Source organism: Amblyomma maculatum, chromosome 10 (genome assembly GCF_055883805.1).
Source record: "Amblyomma maculatum isolate TAMU_Amacu chromosome 10, ASM5588380v1, whole genome shotgun sequence".
Lineage (NCBI taxonomy): Eukaryota > Metazoa > Arthropoda > Arachnida > Ixodida > Ixodidae > Amblyomma > Amblyomma maculatum.
The window spans coordinates 1755001-1775764 of NC_139353.1; the positions used below are offsets into that span (position 1 = coordinate 1755001).

The 20764-nt window shown below is 45.5% G+C and overlaps 1 protein-coding gene across 1 annotated transcript in view; it reads right to left on the reverse strand.

Moving 5' to 3' along the window:
- LOC146175360 (uncharacterized) overlaps positions 1-20460 on the reverse strand; it is a 65481-nt gene extending 45021 nt beyond the window's left edge. Inside the window, exons 1-3 of the mRNA XM_084580797.1 lie at positions 20223-20460; positions 12646-12693; positions 11974-12162 (exon numbers count right to left, since the gene is read on the reverse strand). Coding sequence (XP_084436923.1) covers positions 11974-12162; positions 12646-12693; positions 20223-20460 — 475 coding nt within the window. The remainder of the gene's footprint in view (positions 1-11973; positions 12163-12645; positions 12694-20222) is intronic.
- Between the last annotated feature and the right edge of the window lie 304 nt (positions 20461-20764).

Below are 20764 nucleotides of genomic sequence, written 5' to 3' on the forward strand. Positions count from 1 at the left end.
GTGGCAGGTTAAAACCTAGGTTACTGTCTTGTATCCTCCGTTCCAGGTTTATCATATAAAGCATGAACAGCAGCGGTGATGGAGGACAGCCTTGTCTTAATCCTTTGCATACTTTGACATCTTCCGTACTTCTTATCCCTTCCCATGTAATTTCTACTGTGTTATCCCGGTATATATCCTGTAGGAACTCTTTTCTTCTTTTAATATGTTCCACAAGAGTTCCCTGTTTACGTTGTCGTACGCCCCGTTTATGTCCAGGAAGGTCAAATACAAAGGTCGATTGTCCACTCTAGATATTTCGATGCATTGGGTAAGCACGAACAGGCTATCATCTAAGCGCCTACCATTTCTAAAGCCGTTCTAAGTTCTCCGAGTATCTCGTTACTTCTACCTATGATTGCACCTTTAATTTCACCGCCATCTATCGGAGTATGTGTCGCCATCTATCGGAGTCAAGGGAGGCTGGGCATGCGCATAGTAGCAGATCGCGGATCACGGTAAACTATGGGTGCGTTCCAATTCCTTAGACGTCTAGCAAAGACGGCTTCGTAGAAGTCATCGCAGACGCCTACACGTTTACGTGATGGCATGCTTCTACTTGTCTACGTCTGGAGTCACCTTGCTATTATAACTATTATAACATTGCTTTCTTTAAATCTTTACGACAATACAGGTGAAAATCACGTTTTAAACTGTTGGCCAATTTTTGCAGCAATAATATTGCGTGTTTACTCGCCACAACGCATATCGACTATTGATCGGTTGACTTGTAGCAGACCGCACCGACTGCTCAGCAATGGGCCAGCTCCGTTTTTACTTTTTTATTACTGATGATGAAAAGTACATGCTTCTAGGATATGTGCTCATGCACGCAGCTGTAAGCATGAACAAAAATGCAAAAGGCTGCAAACTTGAGAGGGTTACGGGCGAATAGTGAAAACCGGCTACAGCAAAAAACAAAAAAAAAGAGCTTTGTGCTGTTACACCTGTCGTCTGCACTCAACAGGCCAGAAAACCAAAAACAGCAACTCGTTTTAATAGTATACAGACACACTAAAATCAATACGTAAAAAGCCGGCATCGTGAGGCGAGTTCGTTCTTCCAAGATGAATTGATAATGCACGGAAGAGTTTGCCGTGGCTACTACAGGAATAGAGAAACACATGCGTGCCGTACAGCAGCCGTCCTGACTCCAGGCGAGGTGCCCAGAAAGCGACGAGTTCGTTGATAACATCACAACTGAAGAAACTCATTGTCAAGTTTAAAAAAATAAAGACCAACAGCATCTAACACTTAAGCGAAAATCTCCACGGTACGCTTTCCTCTTAGAGAGCGGTTCCTTAATATGCAGTACAATGAATCTGACGGCCATAAAGGCAGCTGAATTATTAGCCTCTAGCTAGCGTACGCATTCACTTAACAGTTCACATTTGAAAGATGATGCATATGCATACTTCAGCGCTCGCAAAGAGCACGACCACCGTACAGCTCCTGCAATCACCACAAGCAGTCGCTCAGCGCGATCCGCGCACTGTTCGCCATGTTTAGACAGCAAAGTAGCCTGCATTGACTTCGCCGAAGACGTCTTCGTGAGAATTGGAATGCATCTTAAAATGGCCGCCGTCCAAGTAGACGTCTACTAGGGAAAGCGCAGCTCACCCGATGTCCTTCGGGAACGGAGCTTGTTCCGGGACTTCGTAAGGGGCGGCCCGCGTTCGTCACCGCTTTCCTCAGCGGGTTCCTCAAAAGGTTCCTGGGAAGATTTCCGGATAGGTTTTTGGGCGGGCTTCTGGGTAGGCTTTTTGGCAGGCTTCTTAGCGAGTTCCTCAGCGGATTCCTCGGCAGGTTCCTGGGCGGGTTCCTGGGCGGGTTCCTGGGCGGTTTCCTCGGCTTCCTCGGTTTCTTCCTCGGCGGGCGCCTTGTCACCGGTTTCCCTCTCTCCTCTGTCACCTCGGTGCGCTCTGCTCTTGCGTGTGGTCGGCGTTTCGGGTGGGTGCTCCGGATGATCGTCGGTGGCAACTACAGGGAGCGAGAAAACATTTTTTTACGCATTTGGTCGAATGTTCAGGTTGTCAGATGGCTCGGAATATAAGAGTGACGAAATTCTTGCCGTAGCGAATGGGCCTAACGAAGCACTGAGACAAACTGCGCGGAGCACAGGAAGCAGTATGTGCCAATTATTGGCTTTCAGTATGTGCCAACTTACCCTCCCATCTTTGAGATGGGAGGTAAGATTAGAATCCTGTCCTACAAGACACCCAAGTTATCCGCTTTGCCCCAAGGCACCTTCGTACATATATCCTCGCATTATGTGGTAGCTTACGACAGCATGGTAATGCGTGCGTGTGAGATAATAGAGGACACATATTAAGGGTCAAGCGAGAGAGGATCCGCATGGGAAGCCGTTAACGATAAACAAAAAATAAAACCCGTTAGAAAGCCTCATTCCTTTTTAGCATGACCATACGAATCGGGAGACAATTTTTTAAGTAACGTGATCTCTTTATAATATCGTAATACGGTGATTGCACTTGACAATTTGCCACCACCAAATTTCAACTTCATTTTCCTCTTTTTTTTTTTGCATTAGAAAAAAACGTAGTTAGAAGGTGCCCGTCGATACCTACCTTGCGTAAGCATACTCTTTGCTCTGTCCGGCTGTAATGACTGCTCACTATTTATTGTTAGCGCGAACCTCTTAAACCGCCCTTTATGTATTGGTCCTCGTACAATACTGTAATTAACTTGGGCTCCGAAGCTACAAATCCATGTCCGGGCGACAGCAATGCCTCTCGGCCGACATTCACACTTGCGAGTCGCGGACATTGCGCGACGGATTTTGATCAATACATCACGCATGTCGAGCAGCAGGAAAGCAAGGAGGAAGAGCAACGAACCGAAAAGAAGCAAGCCTCACGACATATGTGACTCGCAAGTGCGATTGCAATCTTCAGCTCAAAACCCACTATACGCTCTTACTTGCTATCGTCTCATCTTCAAGTTGTCCCCAGAGTCTAATAACAAGACAGATGTTTTGCTTATACATCCCTTCCACCATCCATTTTATACAGGTGAGGGTGCCCTGAACGCAACTCTCAGGCTACGCCACATGTACTCGTGTTAAATGGGCAAATTCACTACCAGCAAGTGCTTACTACGCTACGTAATAATTTCAAATACTAATCACATTCACATGGCGCAGATTGTATGGCATTAGTCTTGCTGTCATTCACAGCCTACCGGTTCCACACAAGCCAATCGCGCAAGAAAATTACGCTCCCCTCCCTATTCAAAGTTGAAAGCGTTCTAACAATGGTTTTCATTCAGATGAGGCAGTTCTACACATCATCATCCTGACTGCATCCCACTGCAGGGCGAAGGCCTCTCCCATATTTCTCCACTTAACCCGGTTCTGTGCTAGCTGCATCCACTTGACCCCTGCGAACTTCTTAACCTCATCCGCCCACCTAACTTTCTGCCTCCCCCTGCTACACTTTCCTTCCCTTGGAATCCAGTTTGTTACCCTCAGCGACCATCGGTTATCCTCTCTTCGCCCTACATGTCCTGCCCATGCCCATTTTTTTCTACTTCATTTCCTCTAGAATGTCAGTGACGAGTTATTTCTCTGACCCACTCTGCACGTTTCCTATCTCTTAACGTTCTACACATGTAGTTCTACACCCATGTAGTTGTGAATTACATCTCTTTTTACCAGCACTTCTGTTTGACATTCTCGGCTTGTGTGCTAATCGACATGCGAGTTTAACGTTTTTGACCGGTCAACCAAGCAGAGCAGAGTTTTTTCTTGGAGAGTTTTCTTGTCACACTTGAACTTCATTAGCGACCTAGGTTTCGCGCTCATGAGCACAGTTTATAATTGGGCTTCTTTCTCTCTCTTTCTCTTCCCTGTTTTGCAGGCGTTATCATCGTTGCGACATATAACTTTGCGCGTTAAGCATTTGCAGTGATTTCTTCTCACGTGGCACGAGATTTATACTGACAACCGTCTCTGTGGTTTTGAGACTATCTCATTCATCCGTAAACCCTGGAGATATTGGGAATGCTAACATCAATTTGTTTTTAATTTCCGGTTAGGTAAGGTCAGCTTAAGTGGAGTGATGAAGTGTTATGAAGCGAGTATAGTGGTAGTTATTAGGTAGGCGCAGCCCTTCTACAAAGCATCGGTGTAACGCAGGAAAACCGACCTCACAAACAGACTGCATTGTGTTGTGCAGAAGCTTTATGGGTGAAGAATGCGAGTTAACGCGTGTCTCGTGCAGCCTGCAATTGGCCACATTATTAGACTATTAACGTGAAATTTTATAAAAGCTTCTTTTGAAATAGTTATGTAGCTGTAAACAACGAGGAGCCAGTATCATCCTCTAGCAATGCTTGACAATTACACACCTCTAAAACAAGCTTTGCCACATATCCGGCTTAGCTTCGCCACAACACAATACAGTTTGTTTGTAAGGTCGGCTTTTCTGCCTCCAACTGGCGTTGTTAGGATACGCCAACCTAACAGCTACCGTAAAGCATGTATTACCTTCTTTCCGTTTCCCTTTGACGCCTCGGCTCTTGCTTGATGCGCGGCGACGGGTAGTCGCTGCAAATTAAAACCGAACACCCCTGCAATAACGCTTTTCGCTACAAGCGAAACAAAAAACTAATCGGCTTCACCATTCTATTTCTCTTCTTTTCAAAGTGACTGATTCATATTTAACATTTGGCTTTGGGGCATTCAGTATCACGCATTACACTTTTTTTTATTATTATTATTCCATAGAATTCCGCTCGCGGCTTTTCGGAACACTCGTTCGGTTAAAGCCATGAGCGTAATTTACCAATACAGACATGTTTTGAATTTCTTTTTGAGATTAATTGTATTGCATTAGAGATTAATTGTAAGATTATTGTAATTTGTAATTGTACGATTCTTTCTTGTGCTATACAATAGTTACCGCGTTGTTGATATTCAGCCCCTTTGCATCACCTATTCGTACAGTCGACGTCACCCTTGTGTAGAGCTCTTGAGCAAAACATATTGGGCTACAAAAGCCAAAAATAGACTCCAGATTTCTGGGCTAGTACCTACCTTGGTTGCGGCTATCTGTCGCACCACTTTCACTCGAGTGTTGCCAGCTGCGGCGATATCTGGCCTTATTTACAGGGACGTGTGTTTCCCGAGCGCTCTACACAAGCGTGACGTCGACTGTACTTTATCTTGGCCCGATGTGATACACTCTTGCGTGTTGCTTTCGTCCTCCCTTCTTTTCTTGTGCCTGTAAGCCATTTCTGCCTTGGTTTCTTCGTCAGTTTCGCATATTTATAATATTGTCATTCTGATCTGCCTAGTCGAAAAAAAAAATGCTACAGAAATATAGGACAACGTATTCTGCATTTCTGTGGTACTTTTGTGCAGTCTATAGTTATGCAGTAGTTTTATTGTAAATATATAAAATTCTGATGCTACTATAGAAATTTCTGTTGCCCCAACAGAACATTCTCTGTATGTTTTAGTAGCAAAGCCATATGCGGTTGTTGCAGGTCCTGCTTATATCCCACTGCTCACGTTCCGTAGTCGTCTCTTCCGGCTCGTCGCTGATCAGAGCCGGCTCTTTTACCGCGACACCGTCGTCCTTGGTTGTCCTCACGCGCTTCGTGGTGTGTGCCGGTTTCTCTGCACAGAGGCGCGTCATTTTGCGCTTCCGACAGATCAAGTCTTTCTTAGCCCGTTCACCATCAATGGTTCCAAGCAACGCGGTGTCAGGCATCATCATCGCCATCATCGTCCCAATTTATGCAGCCATTGCATATGGGTGCCGTAATAAATGCATATGTGCTCATTTCGACCCCCTGATGTTCTTTGCTATGCACAGATAACGCACAGCCCACTTAACACATTTTACGCTATAGTGTATGAAGCTCGCTTGGTCGAAATAGGGAAAGTATTATGGCGCCCATCGGAACTCCAACGTAAAGTGATACCTCTTTGCCAGGACAGATGGCGCCCCCAAATCATAAAGTGGCTTTCGCAATGCAAACTGCGCGTCTGCGTCGATTTCCCAATTCTCAAGCATCTCAGAGGGCCACCGGTCGCTATCATAACCTTAAGGCGAAACTTAAGTATCTCGCTAATTTTGTTGCATCGCAATGCTATCCGCGGGAATTCGATGCTTCGTCATTGGGCTCAGCGGCTTAACGCAACAGTCACTGGACCACAGTGGCAGATGATTCTTTGGAGGGCTTGAAGTCATCTGTAAATTAAGCAGGAAAGCAGTAGAAAACTTAAACCATGGTGTTGGCGAAAGATAAATTATGGAATAGTAAGAAGAGCCTATTCAACGACAAAGCTTATTTGGGAATAAAAATGGCTCAATTTGGTTAAGCCTGAAGAATTGCGAAAGCAATAATTGCCTGGCTACGCTTGGGCTCAAACTTGGCGTGGCTTGAATGTTTAGCTTAACTGGTTAGTCTATGCATAAGAAGCAGTAATAAGGCGATTAGTTCATCATTGTTGGAACATTTTGTGACATAGTAAAGAGGCTTTAAGTATAGTTTATTCCTGGACTTTTTTTATTCCAATGAATACACTTTGGTGGTCAGAGAAGAAATGGCTCTTTGTACACTCGTCATTAAATGGTCATCCGATGGTCTATAAATAACCAAGTCTAAACTGCTTCCCCATTGGGTTGTAGAAATTGGTTGCAGAGGGCTAAGTTGAAGGTAGTACTTAACGCTTACTTAGCCTTACTAGTCGACGACATAGTGAAGAATCTCGGCTAGAGCAGTCAACTCCAGCATATACAGCAGCTGGTGTGACGTCACAGCGACTGTAGCGCCGCAGGTGAGCGGCGCAGCAACCACGCGCCCTAACTGCGGCTGGGCGATCTGAAGGAGCGAGTTGGTCCCCCATATCTAGCAGCTGGTGTGACGTCACAGCGACAGTAGCGCCGCAGGTGAGCGGCGCAGCAACCACGCTCTGTAACTGCGGCTGGGCGATCTGAAGGAGCGAGTTGGTCCCCCTATCTAGCAGCTTGTGTGACGTCAGTCCGCTTAAGGTCAAACGCAACTGCGGCCGGGTCACGCGAAGGCTTGAAAGTGCGAGTAGTATTGCTTTCGCAAATAAAAGGCAACTAAGAAAGAACACGGCTGTTTCCCAGTATTCCTAACATACTCTACCCGTGCCTTAATCCTCGAGGTTGCATAGCGAATGAGAACCATCGGGAGCCATTGCGCTTGTAATTGGGCGCTGGTCATAACCCAACCAACTAAAAAGGGGTGGCCTTTACTTGTCACTATGCCTCTCACTACCGTGCGCACACACAAAGTTAGCCCGACATCACGTCGCATTGCCCCTTTACTATTTTCCCGGCATCAAAAGGGCAGCCTCTGTCAATCACATCAAGTTAAGAGCAAAATACGTATACTGACGTGTAGGCAGATCCTCCACTTATCGGTTCTCCAACAGAAATTTTATGTACGAGCTTTATCTCAGTCTTGAAAGATCATCACTGCTACATGTGGTAACGTGCATTCTGCTCTGTTCCTTGATAAGAAATAATTAAATTTGTTATCTTTTTAAGAAAGGAAATTAGAAGTTCAGACACAATTTTATAGCAGTTAAATGTTCATTAGCTAGCATGAAGACGACGTAAAGAAGTTCGAGACTTGCACGTTCCACTAGGCAAGTTAACTGTAAAAATTACCTTGTGCATATCAGGGTCTGATGTTCGCTGTAAACGAAATTATGTTGACAGATATCATTTCCTGTCGATACTTCAAATGTGATTACCATTTCAGGATCATTTAGTGCCGAGTTTCAGGATTTTATATCAATACTGTTTTTATGGGACGACAGGCCGCGCTATTGTCATCACGTGTATAATGAGGTCATCGACCACTTTGCGAGGAGCCTGTAAGGTCACAAATAACAAACCTGATACCTGAAAAGCTGGCTTTGCTTTATATGGAAGTGTTAGGAGAAGAGGCATGCCTAACTATTCACGGAGAAATTCTAGAGCGAATAAAGATGAATAAACGTTTGCTTACTTTTGTTCGCTCGCCTAGCTTGTGTATGACGTCCTCTCGCTGCGAACACCCAAATTATTCTGTTAGAGGCTTGAAAGTTTCATAGCGTAATTACAGAGTATTAGGAGCAACACAGACACACACAAGAGAGAGGACACCACGGGCGCTTAATTATGTCTGACAACCAAATAGATGAGCAGTTAACGCTCTTAAGGTACATTTCATAGCCTGCCTTAGCCGGCCTATCTTGCCTCGAAGTGCGTTCCAAAGAAACGCTGGTTCGGCTTCATGCAAGTGCAGCAAACTAGTGCCGTGAAGTAAGCTTTGGCGAACATTTCTCATTGCTTCGTTATTATCCGTCTAGAGTCACTGGCGCAGTCTACGCACCTTAATATCTAGAAAAATATTTAGAAATAATTCGTTTATTTTGTGATGATATTTCACTCATATTTTCGGATCAAGGTGCAAGCATACTTGAGAATAATTAAATGCCTCGTGCGTGGTTAATTGCCTCTATAACGGTAACCTAAGAAATTTTTGCAATTTATCCTAAAAGAACCACCAGGTACATTTGGACGCCGCTGAAAACCATGCTTCAAAAAAAAATATGCGAAGAAATTTATGCCGGATCAAGAGTTCTTCGCGGTCATAAAAGCCTGATTCGGTCGATACATGTTAACCGATGTCTCCTCTTGTATTAAGAGGTGCATGATTCACTCACACTGCACTGTGCAATTACGATGAAGAGCTTACAGCGGAGTTCTCGTAATAGGGCTTCAAATCAGTGGGAGAACGCCTTTCCAGGAGCCAAGTCCGGCACGTATACTTCGGAACGTAAATATATGTAATACGCGAACTGCTCCTACACCTCACTCAAAACTCTTAATTTTCAATAAAGGCACTATTTACACTGCATTTTTGCATCTCATTCACAAATATAGCTTACTTAGCATTGATAGCACTCATTTCATAACGTGCGGTGTTTCCCAATGATGTCAGATAAGTCCGCCAGGAGAGAAATCAACTGACGACCCCATGTTATAAGCAATTATCAGATATTTGATGTCAGTTATCCTGATGTCCTAACTATCGACATTGCTTCAAGATTTATACGCGTGGTAAGCCTGTTAGAACTGCAACACCTGTGCAAATGCACAGTGATCATTTTTTTTTTTTGTACTGTGTTTTTGGTCCGGAATTATATGTAAGGTATCGATAAACATGGTTCCACTCATGAAAGGATCCTACGCTCGGTAAGTTGTTTTAATTTATTAATTTATTCTACAGTTTCAATTTTCATTTCGGCTGTGGAAAGAAGATTGTTACGTCACAATTTCAATTTTCAGAATGACACCACATGAGGCACATGAAAACTGCAGTATAATATTTCTTTGTTCATTCCCTCTCACTCCGGCAAAGGGGGGGGGGGGGGGGGGGGATATTGTAAGAGCTCGAGTGAATTGAAACCGTAAAGCGGTGTTTATACTGGAGTTTGCGTCCGCCTCAAGCGATACCGCAACCATAATTCGGTTAACAAAACCATATAAAGCTACAGAAAAAAAAAATCAGATTCAAATTATTTCCTGGACACACATTCATCCTACGTGGTGATATATGTTTGCTAATGTGTTAATCGTAATTCCCAACCAAAAGAAAACACGATACGAAAACTTTGGAGTGGCTTCTTATCCAGGCAAATGGCCCACGAAACACTGAGCAAAAGGCGGCGGAGGAAAGACAGAAAGGAAACCAGGTGCTCCGTAGAGTTTCCCTATCCCAGATTCGCCCTAAAAATCATGTGACAGCCCCCCCCCCCCCCCCCCTCAAGATGACCAACGACTTACAAATTGCATTGTAGCGGAGTGATAAAACTGAACATCACGGAAATGACTGGAAAAAGCGCTTAGAGCGTTCCGCATTAAAGGTCACCGCGTACCAGCAGACTGTCTGCACCGAACGGTTACCGCATCAAAGACTTTCACGGAAAGGAGAGGTTTAATCAGCTGTAAAACACATGCATTTAAATAAAGGTTCCGCTGCCACATGACGTTCGCACAAGCAATTGCGGGGGCCAGTATACTTTTTTCTGTTACCTGAAGCGCACCATGATCTATTTCTAGCAGGCAATCGTGGAGTCGCTAATCCACTCTATGTACTCATCAAGGCCACGAATAGAATAGTTAAAAATTAATTTCAACACTAATTATTTAGCAATCAGGTGCTAGTTTGCTTCCTATCGAGCGTCAACAGTCACGAACGACCAGTACATCATCATTACCATCATCATTAGCAGCAGCAGCAGCAGCAGTTAAACAACTAAACGAAGCTGTTTTCAGTGTCCCTTTAAATGCATTCACCATTGAAACCATGTTGAGAACCAACTTAACCCTGTCTCTGCCTTTGAGGTATCCCGTTCTCGAAACAAAGAAGTATACTTTCACCGAAAATAAAGCTTTCGTAGGTTATCAAAGGCCAAAAACGAAATACAGATACCAGCGCCAACGACTGTTTTGGCAAGCAAACTGAAATGCCATCGGTTCTCATTAAGCAATAGCATTGCTAGTCCCATCATTCGAAATTCCATATGCCATTGGCGTAGTGAGCACTCGATTGTGACCATAAATATGGCGCCTCAACCGCTGTCTACCGCTAGCCAGCGAAATGGCGAGAGGGAAGACGAAACGCTCAATAAAAGTTTATGTTTCGAAACGAACCACTGCACAACAGGTACTCCAGTCTCCCCTTGCGCATTTGCTCGTACGGTATCAATGACGGAGCGCCACGTGACGCAAGATTTCTTCTGTTTCGTACCAAAAACTTTGACGCAAGCGTTCTTCGCGCTATGTTCCAGATGGTACCAAACTGTTTCGCTTCCGATTAAGCTAGCCGAGTTAGAGGCTAGTTTGCAAAGGGATTGGAACCGACGATTTATGTTCCTCTCCAACTGTATCCAGGTAGAACGAGAGGAAGAAGATGGCTTACAAGGTATGACGGATCACTTCACAAGGGTAGAGGTGGGAAAACCTCAGTTCGCAGGACGAGCCAACATTTCCACAAGTGGGTCTCGGCAAAGCGATCATCACTCTGAGATGAAGAAGATGACTTACACGGTAGGAAGGAGCCCTGAACAAGGGTAGAGGGGGAAAGCCGCAGTTCGCAGGTCGAGCCAACATTTCGACCTGCGAACTGAGGCTTTCCCCTCTCCAACTGTATGCCACACCAGATGACCTAGCGCAGTGGGCGCCGTCAGAAGAGAAGCGGAACGAGTTCTACAGAAGACATCACGCTACCGGTCACTTGGTGGCGTTTGCGACAGGAGGATGCTGGATCCAGTGACTTCAGGTCACGGCCGGTTTCGATGTGCGCGCGTCTAGACCGGTCATGTCTAGAGGAAGCTAGCGTTCATTGATGAGCGCATTGAGGCGCCCTAGAGGAAGCGTGGGGTGTGGATTTCGCGGTAACGCATCGGGGCGAGCATTCATGCAAATAGTGCCTCTGCAGATCTTTTTTTTTTTTTTTGCACATTCTATTTTTTTGGCAGCTCAGTTTCTACCGCGACCGTGGTGTCCTTTTCGGGTTTGACGTCATGAGCTTGTACTTTGTGACAGAAAAAAGAACATATCTATCTTCAACTCCTTTCCTTTCTTTCTTTTTCAGCAATAACGATTTATTTTGGTGCTGGATGGATATTAACAAAGAACTAAAGCAGTATATAATATTATCTTCTAGGCAATTTGAATAAATAATAGGAAATTTTAGCGAATGCTCTGTACACGGCCTATCCTGTCCTTTCTCCCTCTCACTCACTCTTTCTCTCCCTCACTATCCTTTTCTTTCTGCCGCACCAGTTCAGGTGCTTCGGATGACTTGATACCAGATACCGGAGCTGACAAATATCTTTTCAGTTCCTTTTTGATTATCTGACAATAAAATGACCCCTACGACAACAGAGGGCTACACCCTTCCACGCACGTGCTCTAGTGTTCCTGTGCTCTTCGGCCTTGGTCTCCGGAGTGTCTTCGACGCCCGCGCCCAGGTTGGACGGCCGCTCGTGGTCGTGCGGCAAGGGCTGGTCGTCGGCCCTGTTCTCGGAGCCAGCGCCGGGCATCACCACGGACGGAGAGGAACCGTCTGCGTGTTAGAAGCTCGTGGTAAGCGTAAACGGCAGCGCGCTCGAAACACTGTGCAACACGCGACACATGAGACATGGACACAGGAACCGCAAAGCACGAGAACTACTATAGCAAGTGTGATCACGATGCATCTGATAATCAAAGTATTTGAGGGATGACAAAAGACGAATACTGGGGGGCACTTTAAGAGTATCACGCGACAGCGTATACGTTAATTATTCCTGTTATTCGGGATTGAGCTTTGTTGTTCAAGAGCCTTGCAAATTGGCATCGCCACGTAGGTATTACAAATTCCTGGTCTTAAAAGTATTACTTCTTTTTTTATTTGCAAAAGCGTCATTTTTGAAACAGCAAAACCGTACGGTGAAGACGACCTAGCATTAGCTCGAACGGTGTATACTTGGTCGCTGTTTTTTCTTTTGCATCACAAGCATAAGGAAAATTTGCTCGCATGGCGCCATCTACAGTCCGCAATACCTACCATCGTCTTCTTTCGCGAGCGGAAGGCCCGTGCCCAGGATGTCCAGTCCTGCAATAAAGAATTTTTTTAAGAGCTGGAACCACATATACTACCAAGGCAAGCAGTATAATGACGGGCCAATGCTGCCGACCTTCCTTTCCCCCTATGCAAGGGATTTCTCGCATTTTGATTCGAGTGAGATGCACTTCGCCCTTAGCCTCGGCAGCATGAATCTCTTACTCCACTCTTCTGCGGCTGGCCAAATTTTGCAATCTAACCTTCACAAATAGCGTTTCCGTCCAGAAACTTAGATATAAACACGGCTATATTTTCCATTACTTACGAAGTGAGCCTGAATTGAGCTTAAAAGCAAGATAGAATTAGAGAGAAGGTGAAAAATATTTACGATTTTATGAAATTTAAGGGGTAGATTTTGCTCTGTACATCAAAGTCAAGAACCAAAGCGAATGCTCTCAGCTGTTCACAGCATCTGACTAGAATAGCAAGAGGGCCAAGTTCTGTCCTTTGATCAAAGGGAGATTTCTCCTCTCGGCAGCGCCACTCTGTTCGATAGCCCTAGACAAGCTCCGATGCCTCCTGCGAGCATTATAGGCAGGAAAATAGACACTTCTACAGCGAAGCCCTTAAAATCAACGCGCGCTTGACAATAAAAAATGTCCTTCAACGATTTGCTAACCCTCAGCAGAATTTTTCACGGATTATGTATAGCCCTTGAGCACTCCACAGAGAGGTGATAGAATTTAATGGCATTCAGTAGACTACGCATTTGTCTGCACAGCCCTTCCATGAAAGTCTTCCGAACCAGACGAGATGGCGGCTCCGCTGATAAAACATGTACAGCCCTCCGAATATTTAATAATGTCGCGAGGGCGTTCGACTTGTCCAGCGTTGACAGAGAAAGCATTGCAAGGGTAAAGGCCCGCCCACATTTTCTGCTGCTAATGTGCGCGCCATCCGGCAGGCTGTTCTCATTAAAGCGAAGCAAACCCTGCTATTCATCGGCTGTTATGTATCGAAGCCCCAAGAAGCTGGGACCGATTGGTTTTGTCAGCTGGATATAGTGCGGATTCTACCGAAAATATCACAAATTGCTTAGCATGCCCAAGAAATATCTTGCGATATTTACTTGCAAAAAACGAACTGTAGTATCGTCGCAATAATTTGCGTATTAGCCCCCACTGAAGCCGAATCATACGGTTACGAAGCATATGTAGTATGCGGCTTTCAATGACACTGCAGTAGAAGGAAAAGTTAGCAGTGGTTCAACTTGGTTAAGCAGAAGGCCGAGCGATAGCTCTTTATGGTTATACCCTAGGTTTTGTTGTAGTGACAGTGCCAGCTTCACGATCTGACGTGCTCGATTCCTGATCCATGACTGGCGATAGAAAGAGAGGCCCACGGCACCCTTTATACAACGGATTCACGTGATCTCAATGTCATGGACCGCATGATTCTTCGACGTAGTGTCTGTCTAGACCAGAGGTGGGCAACCTCATGAGGTCGATCTCAACCTCAAAATGACCTCAACCTCACGGAGTGAGGTGAAGTTGAGGTGACGTCGGTGATAGCTCGAAATTTTTTGAGTGAGGTCACGAAACTGGACCTCAATCTCACGCGTGAGTTTGAGGTTGAGTGAGGTCGTCATTGTGTGAGGTCGAAATTGTGAGGTCCAGGCTTTTTGCTGTTGCCGCGGCTTACTTCGAAGAGCGCCTCGTTTGACGCGGAGTTCGAGCATACTGCCGCGGTGTGCCCGCCGACCCTTGGTGTTAGGTTACCCCCTGTTCGGACGACCGGATGCCGCAGCCCCTGCCCAGCTTTCGGTATTCCACCGTAATGTCCGCAGCCCGAGGACGCTTCCCTCTGGCCTTCTTGGAAGTTTTCTTTTTTTTTTTTTTTTTTTTACGGCACGAACTCCTCGTGCCCCCCGCCCGCCACCCCCGTTTTCTCTGACTTGTTAGTGCCTATGCTTGCCGTCGGCTCAAACACCCAAAAGCACATAACTCTCTCTGACCCGCGGTGCTTTTGTCGGATTACGCAAACAAGCAAACTAAAAAGCGAAGCAAATTGTCTTTTGCGCAGACGGCGGCACGAAGCAGAACTGTTTGTCGTGTGCATGCCCGTTTCCAGGCGCTGACGTCACGGCTGCTGCCTTACATTCGATGAAGGATCCCGCTGTACATTACACGGAAACATAATGGAAAATGGCGCAGCGAAATTGTTAGAGAACGTGATACCAAAAGAATTAAAAAAAAAAAGGAAAACATAAACAAACCAGGAAATCCGGCACAATACCGGCTGAGCATTTTATCGAGGTCCTCCCTTTCGAATTGTACGTCATCGTTCTATATTCCGGTCCTGTAAATTTATATTCTTATGTTCTCCAGAATAACCTCTCTTTGGTTTTGTGCTGCTCGTTCCCTCTAACAGATCCACAGGTGGCCCCGAACAACTGCAACGCCGAATCATTGCAGCATAGGATCAAGGTGCTAGCGTTCCTCACATAACTAATATAGCGGTAAAAACATGCAAGAGGATGAGACGGACGGCACAGCTTATAAGACGCAGCTGATATACAGGAAAGAAGTCTGCGCATGTTAGCAATTTGCCTAGATAGAAGAGGCAAAAAAATTACATGGGGCTTGTATACAGTAAATCCCAATGAAACAAAATTGATTTTGCTCCGCCCTTTGTTTCTTTCTCAAATTCTAGTGAAACCAAGCAATGCAGGAGGAGGAAGGATGATGTTCTTAACTCCATAATATCAGGTCTCTCTTGAAATCTCTTTAGGCGCAGGAAACAAAAGAAAGAGAAAAGCGTTCTCCTACATGTTTTTATAAGCTAAAAGGTATAGAAATGTTTTCTGGCTCGACATTTTGGTGTCTAGACGGACGAATTAGTGTGGCAAACAGAGCGTGTCTCTTTTGTGCGGCCGTCTTCTCGAGACGGGCAAATCAATCGGATGAAAATTTTTGTGGTCAGATACCAGAGTAATATAATCAGACAATAGTTTTTTCTTTAAAAATCAAATGAAATATGCGTGAATGAAACCCATTACATGCTAGCACTAAGGAATGCAGTACTAAATCGATGTCTCAAGCCTTCTATGAGCTCTGGGAAGCGCAGTTCTGTTTTTAGTGTGCGAAATTTCGTATTACTTTCTTCAACACGGTATTTCTTTATATATTTTTTCTTGTATGACATTTACGCTCGTGCACTGCCCAACAGAGAACAGGCTATTTCCCTCACATTTGGCTTTCTTTGGCATCTTTCCAAAGGTCCATAGCACCACCCTCCTTTCCACTTACCGGAGCGGTCATTTAATTTCTCTTTTTTTTTTTCTTGCAAGTATTGCAAAGCGCAATATAGACTCTGAAACCGAAGCTGACACATTCGCTGCTGCCTTTGGTGTGTAATGGTGACAATTCGGCATTCACTGCATGAGCAAAACCAGATAGACGGACGGCGAAGGGAGGAGCGCGTGCACAGCAGGGAGCGCGGTCCCTCCGGGCTGCTTGCTCGCCTCCTTTCTGTTGTTCTTGTCTTTATTTTACGTTGATGTGCTGTAATTATACGACACTAACGGGGAAACGGTTTCTCTGGATGCACGTGTGGTGCATGCGGCGAAACAGCTTCGGAGACACTACCGTGTAATCTATTAGTTCAGTCTTTAAAGGAAAACAAGTGAATAACACAAAGAAGCTCGTCTCAGACTTGTTGCCGAAATGACATCCAGTATTCTGTTCGGACGTACAAGAATTTATATCGTTTTTTTATTTTCGAGGGGGGAGGGGGGGGGGGGGAGGCGGGGGGGAGTTGGACATTTTGGTCGGGCGAAATTTGACGGGCGAGCCGATGTTCGCGACAGCAAAGTGGTTCACGTTTAACCCTCTTTCCTAGCAGTTCCGAACCCTGTAATTTTTTAATGTAAGCGTGGTGTTTGAAGAAGTAATTTCGTCAATTCTTGCAACACGCCACGGGATCACAGAATTATAGACAAACACCTAGGAGTGGCCGGTTGGGACCTCATAACATCCACGGCGTTCCTCTTCGAAATTTTCTGAAGGTACATTTGTGTACTCGGCGTTGGCCGAGTTTTGTGATTATTTGGTGTGTTGCTGTCTTTTCCTCGTTTTTTTTTTTTGTTTGTTTTGTTCTGAATTTAATCATCACAACAGGTCGTTTCATGAGTGGCTGTTATGGAAAATTCGTGCCCCGTTAATATGGATGACCCGAATTACGAACAGTTTTTCTGGGGACGAACCTCTTTTAATGTATTTATGCCTCGGTAATATAGAAACTCGCTGTCTGAACAATGGACAGGGGAAGAATGCATACAGCCCACTTGGGCCCATGTATTTTTGTCTCGTTAATATGGACATCGTTTGAAAAAAGCAGGGGAGTCCGAACGCAAGTTAAGGAAGGGCGCGCAGGCCGGGAACCTATGAGACAGCCGATACGGCCGGATGCCTGAACGAGTCCTGTGGAGTTGGAAAGAACCAAACGGATGTGTCGTCGTTTTAGGAGGGGGAGGGGCGCAAGAGCGGAAAGTAACGTACACAGCATACCAAGGGTCAGCTAAGTAAGAAAGAGCCCGAAAGGAGGGAACCGGGAAATTTCTGGGTGCAGCGGTAGCGCCGCAACGAGAGGCCGCAGTCGGGAAAGCAGCAACATGTGGTCGCAATAAATTCTGCTGAATGTGAACAGAGAAGCCGGTAAAAGCGTAAGAAAGAAATGATAGGAGACAGACAAGCGCCAAAAAGTGGGGGTGGGAACTGAAGTATTTTTTTTCCCCAAAAACACAAAGGGTGTCCCAAGAAGCCGTTAACGCTTTTTGGTCAGAATTAAGACACACTCACGAAGTAGAGCGACCAAAGAAAAGCGACCGGAAAGAAAAAGGACCGGGCGTCCCGTCCTGGACGCCCTTCCAGCTCATGCTCCTGGTTTTCGTCACTGTTGCGCTGCCGAACTGCCACATGTTGCGCCCCAGGCGGTCCGCATGTCGGCTTCGCCTTGAGTCAGCGATGCGGCCTTGACAAGGTCTGAGCTCTTCGTAGTCGGCTAGCAGTCATTGTAAACTGTACTTCAACTTGCAGGGTTTGTTTCATAGGAACACATACAAACGGCACAGGAAAGAGCTGTTCGATAGCCCTCAGCAGCCTACCAACTTGACTCCCTCACTTCCTTACATAAAGCTTACAAGGCAGAAAAAAGAGAATCAGAAGAACGGAAAGGCAGGGAGGTTAACTAGGCAAAAAGAGCGCAAAGAATCAGGAGCATGTAACCCTCAACTTTAGTCTGACTTTTGGCATGGCGGCAGTTAAACGCAAAAGAACAGAGCTGAACGTAGGCGCGAAGCGGGAAATCTGTGAATGCAAGCGGCAAAAGCCATCTCAGTCAATCCAAGCCGTGAGGGACTGGACCCAAGTTCAACTAGGCCTCAGCCTCGCCAGGTCGACGGTAGCATCGATACTACAGGACTCCGATAAATGGCTCAACGTTGGCATCGCAGCGTCAGCCACAGTCCGACAGCACCCACCACAGTTAGAAGAAATGGAGTCAGCCTTGTTAATGTGCTTCGGCAATGTTCGCGCGAATGGTGCTGTCGTGAGCGACGATACACTTCAACAGAAGGCTCGCTGCCTCGGTAACACTATGGGTGCGTACCACTCCTTCTCCTCAGTCTTAATAGGTTTTACCTGTGATGACTTACGGAATTTTTGTTCAGTAAAACAGGGTGATGTTTACTGAGAAAAACTGTTCTACGCTATGTCTAGGCATTACTAACTTCAGCCGCTCAAGAGGATAGCTGACAAGATTTAAAAACAGACATGACATTTCGGGTCGGCTTGTTCATGGAGAAGGGGGTAACATCGACAGGTCGGCTGATTTTAATTACAAATTTAATTAAAAAAGCAGCCTTTAATTATAAAGTTTTTCTCGAAAACATACTTTTCGTTTTTATTCATGACTCATTATTATGGATGACTCGCGTTATGGACAGTTTTGGTCGGAAACCAAAGTATCCACTAACGAGGCACGACTGTATTCCTATTTTTTTTCCTAATTTAATGTATTCGGTCGCAAGACAATGTACAGTGTATTAAAAAAAAAAAGCTTGGCAATCATCAATGTGTTTTTTTTTTTTTTTTGCGAATTAAGAAAAAGAGCACTACGTCATTGTCATCGTCACTAGGGTCAACAAAATTTGTCTTTTCAGTATATAGTAAGAATTGGCTTGTTTTATTTCTAATACGGATTTTATTCATGTGGGTCGGATGGGAAAATCTCTTCGTATTGCATTATGGGCTTATGCGTAGTAATGTGGTACCCATGTAGGCCTTAAAATAAAACGGACCAGAAAAAGGGTAGGCGAGGAGGGGGAGAGGATTGCTACTTTAGTGCAGAATTGGACATGGAGTCTCCGGAGTTTTTCTGCTTTTATCCGGGATATTAATTGTTGTATAAAATTAAGCGTCAAATACAACCTTCATGCGACAAAATTCTGGCTTGCCCATATATCCCAGGATTACCGAGAAATGTATATTTGCTTTAGGTTACGGTTTAATTTAATGAGCTTTTTTTTTTGAGGTCGAGAGCCCGACCTCAACCTCACATTTTGAGTTTGAGGTGAGGTTGAGTGAGGTCGCCAATGGTCACCTGAAAAGTGAGGTGAGGTCGCCTGGGGGACCTCAGCCTCAATTTATGAGGTTGAGGTTGAGTAAGGTCGCCAAATATTTTTTGAGTTTGAGGTGAGGTCGAGGTTTTTGAGGTCAAATGCCCACCTCTGGTCTAGACGACATATCACTCAATGACAATATCAAAAGTAAACGTCAAAGGACAGCAAACAAGGTCATAAGTCCGCTATGATGATACTGTTGTATTACCCTGAGGGTAGCTGAAGGTCAAATGATCGCACAACCATGAACGTCATTTTTTTTTTTTTTTTTCATTGCGCTACCATGTCAAACTTTTATCTTGACGCGAAACCGCGGGGCCATCAGCTATCCAGTAACCAAGCTAGCAGAGCAGCTGCTAAGAACTCCATTTGGGAATGGGTGTATTCAAACGCTTAAGGGAATCCGTCAAGGTACAGAAGAAGGGAGCAATTACTAAAAATTAACCAAAACAATAGCTCTGTAAACGCTATTCGCAGACGCGCAGCATATCATGCCGTCGTATTTGAATGGTTACCCATTTCCGCTAATCTGCAATCATGAACATTAAATAAGCGATCTCGGGACTGCAGCAGCACGACCTATGCGCATATACTTGCTCCTTCTCTCGATTTCCGCTCCGCCTCGACGCTGCTGCGCCTAGAAGCAGACGCTCGCGCGATATTATTAAAAATTTGGAAAGACTGTACATATAGGCGTCACTGACGTTACTGTGACCGTCCTGCTGCTAAGGCACGGAGAAGTACTATCGACATATTCTCTGGTGTGCACTGTAGAAGTAAAGCACCATCATGATGTCCGTGACGTCAGGTACGAGCCATATATAGAGAAAGCTAATCTAGCTCTAACGAAGTCCACGGACATCTCTCTCTCTCTCTGGAAAAGGGTGAAAGGCATACGCACGTGACGTGGTTGTCCTGAGCGCGACCGCGACGGCCAAGATGCCTCCGACGACCACGAGTGCTACGAAGATGCCGCCGATGTAGATAGCCGAGTCCGGGATGAGCGCATCCTGGCGCCGCTCCCCGATGCTGCTGCCCAGCTCCTCCTCGTTGACGGCCGACGAGTCCAGCAGCTGTGTGTCAGACACCCTGTGAGCAACAAAAAAGGCGCCGCACCAGGGAGGCCGGTAAACGGGCATAGCGGACAGCCGAGAAAGAGTGACGCCATGTTAACGTTCTAGGAAAAAGCAGCGCACCGGCACAAACACGAGAGAGGAAGGCATGAGACACTGATTGTTTTATTCAGAGCGCCTCTGTAGTAGCCACTTCTGATATCCCAGAAAGGAAGAAAACATGGGAAACAAGAAAACAAAATCTACGATGATACAAGAAACTCGTGTTCTTTTTTGACATGGCGATGGATGGAGTGCTAACGCATATCAAACCTAGCTTCGCAATCACTGAGGCCTCAATTATCTTTCTTGCGACCGTATCTTTGTGATA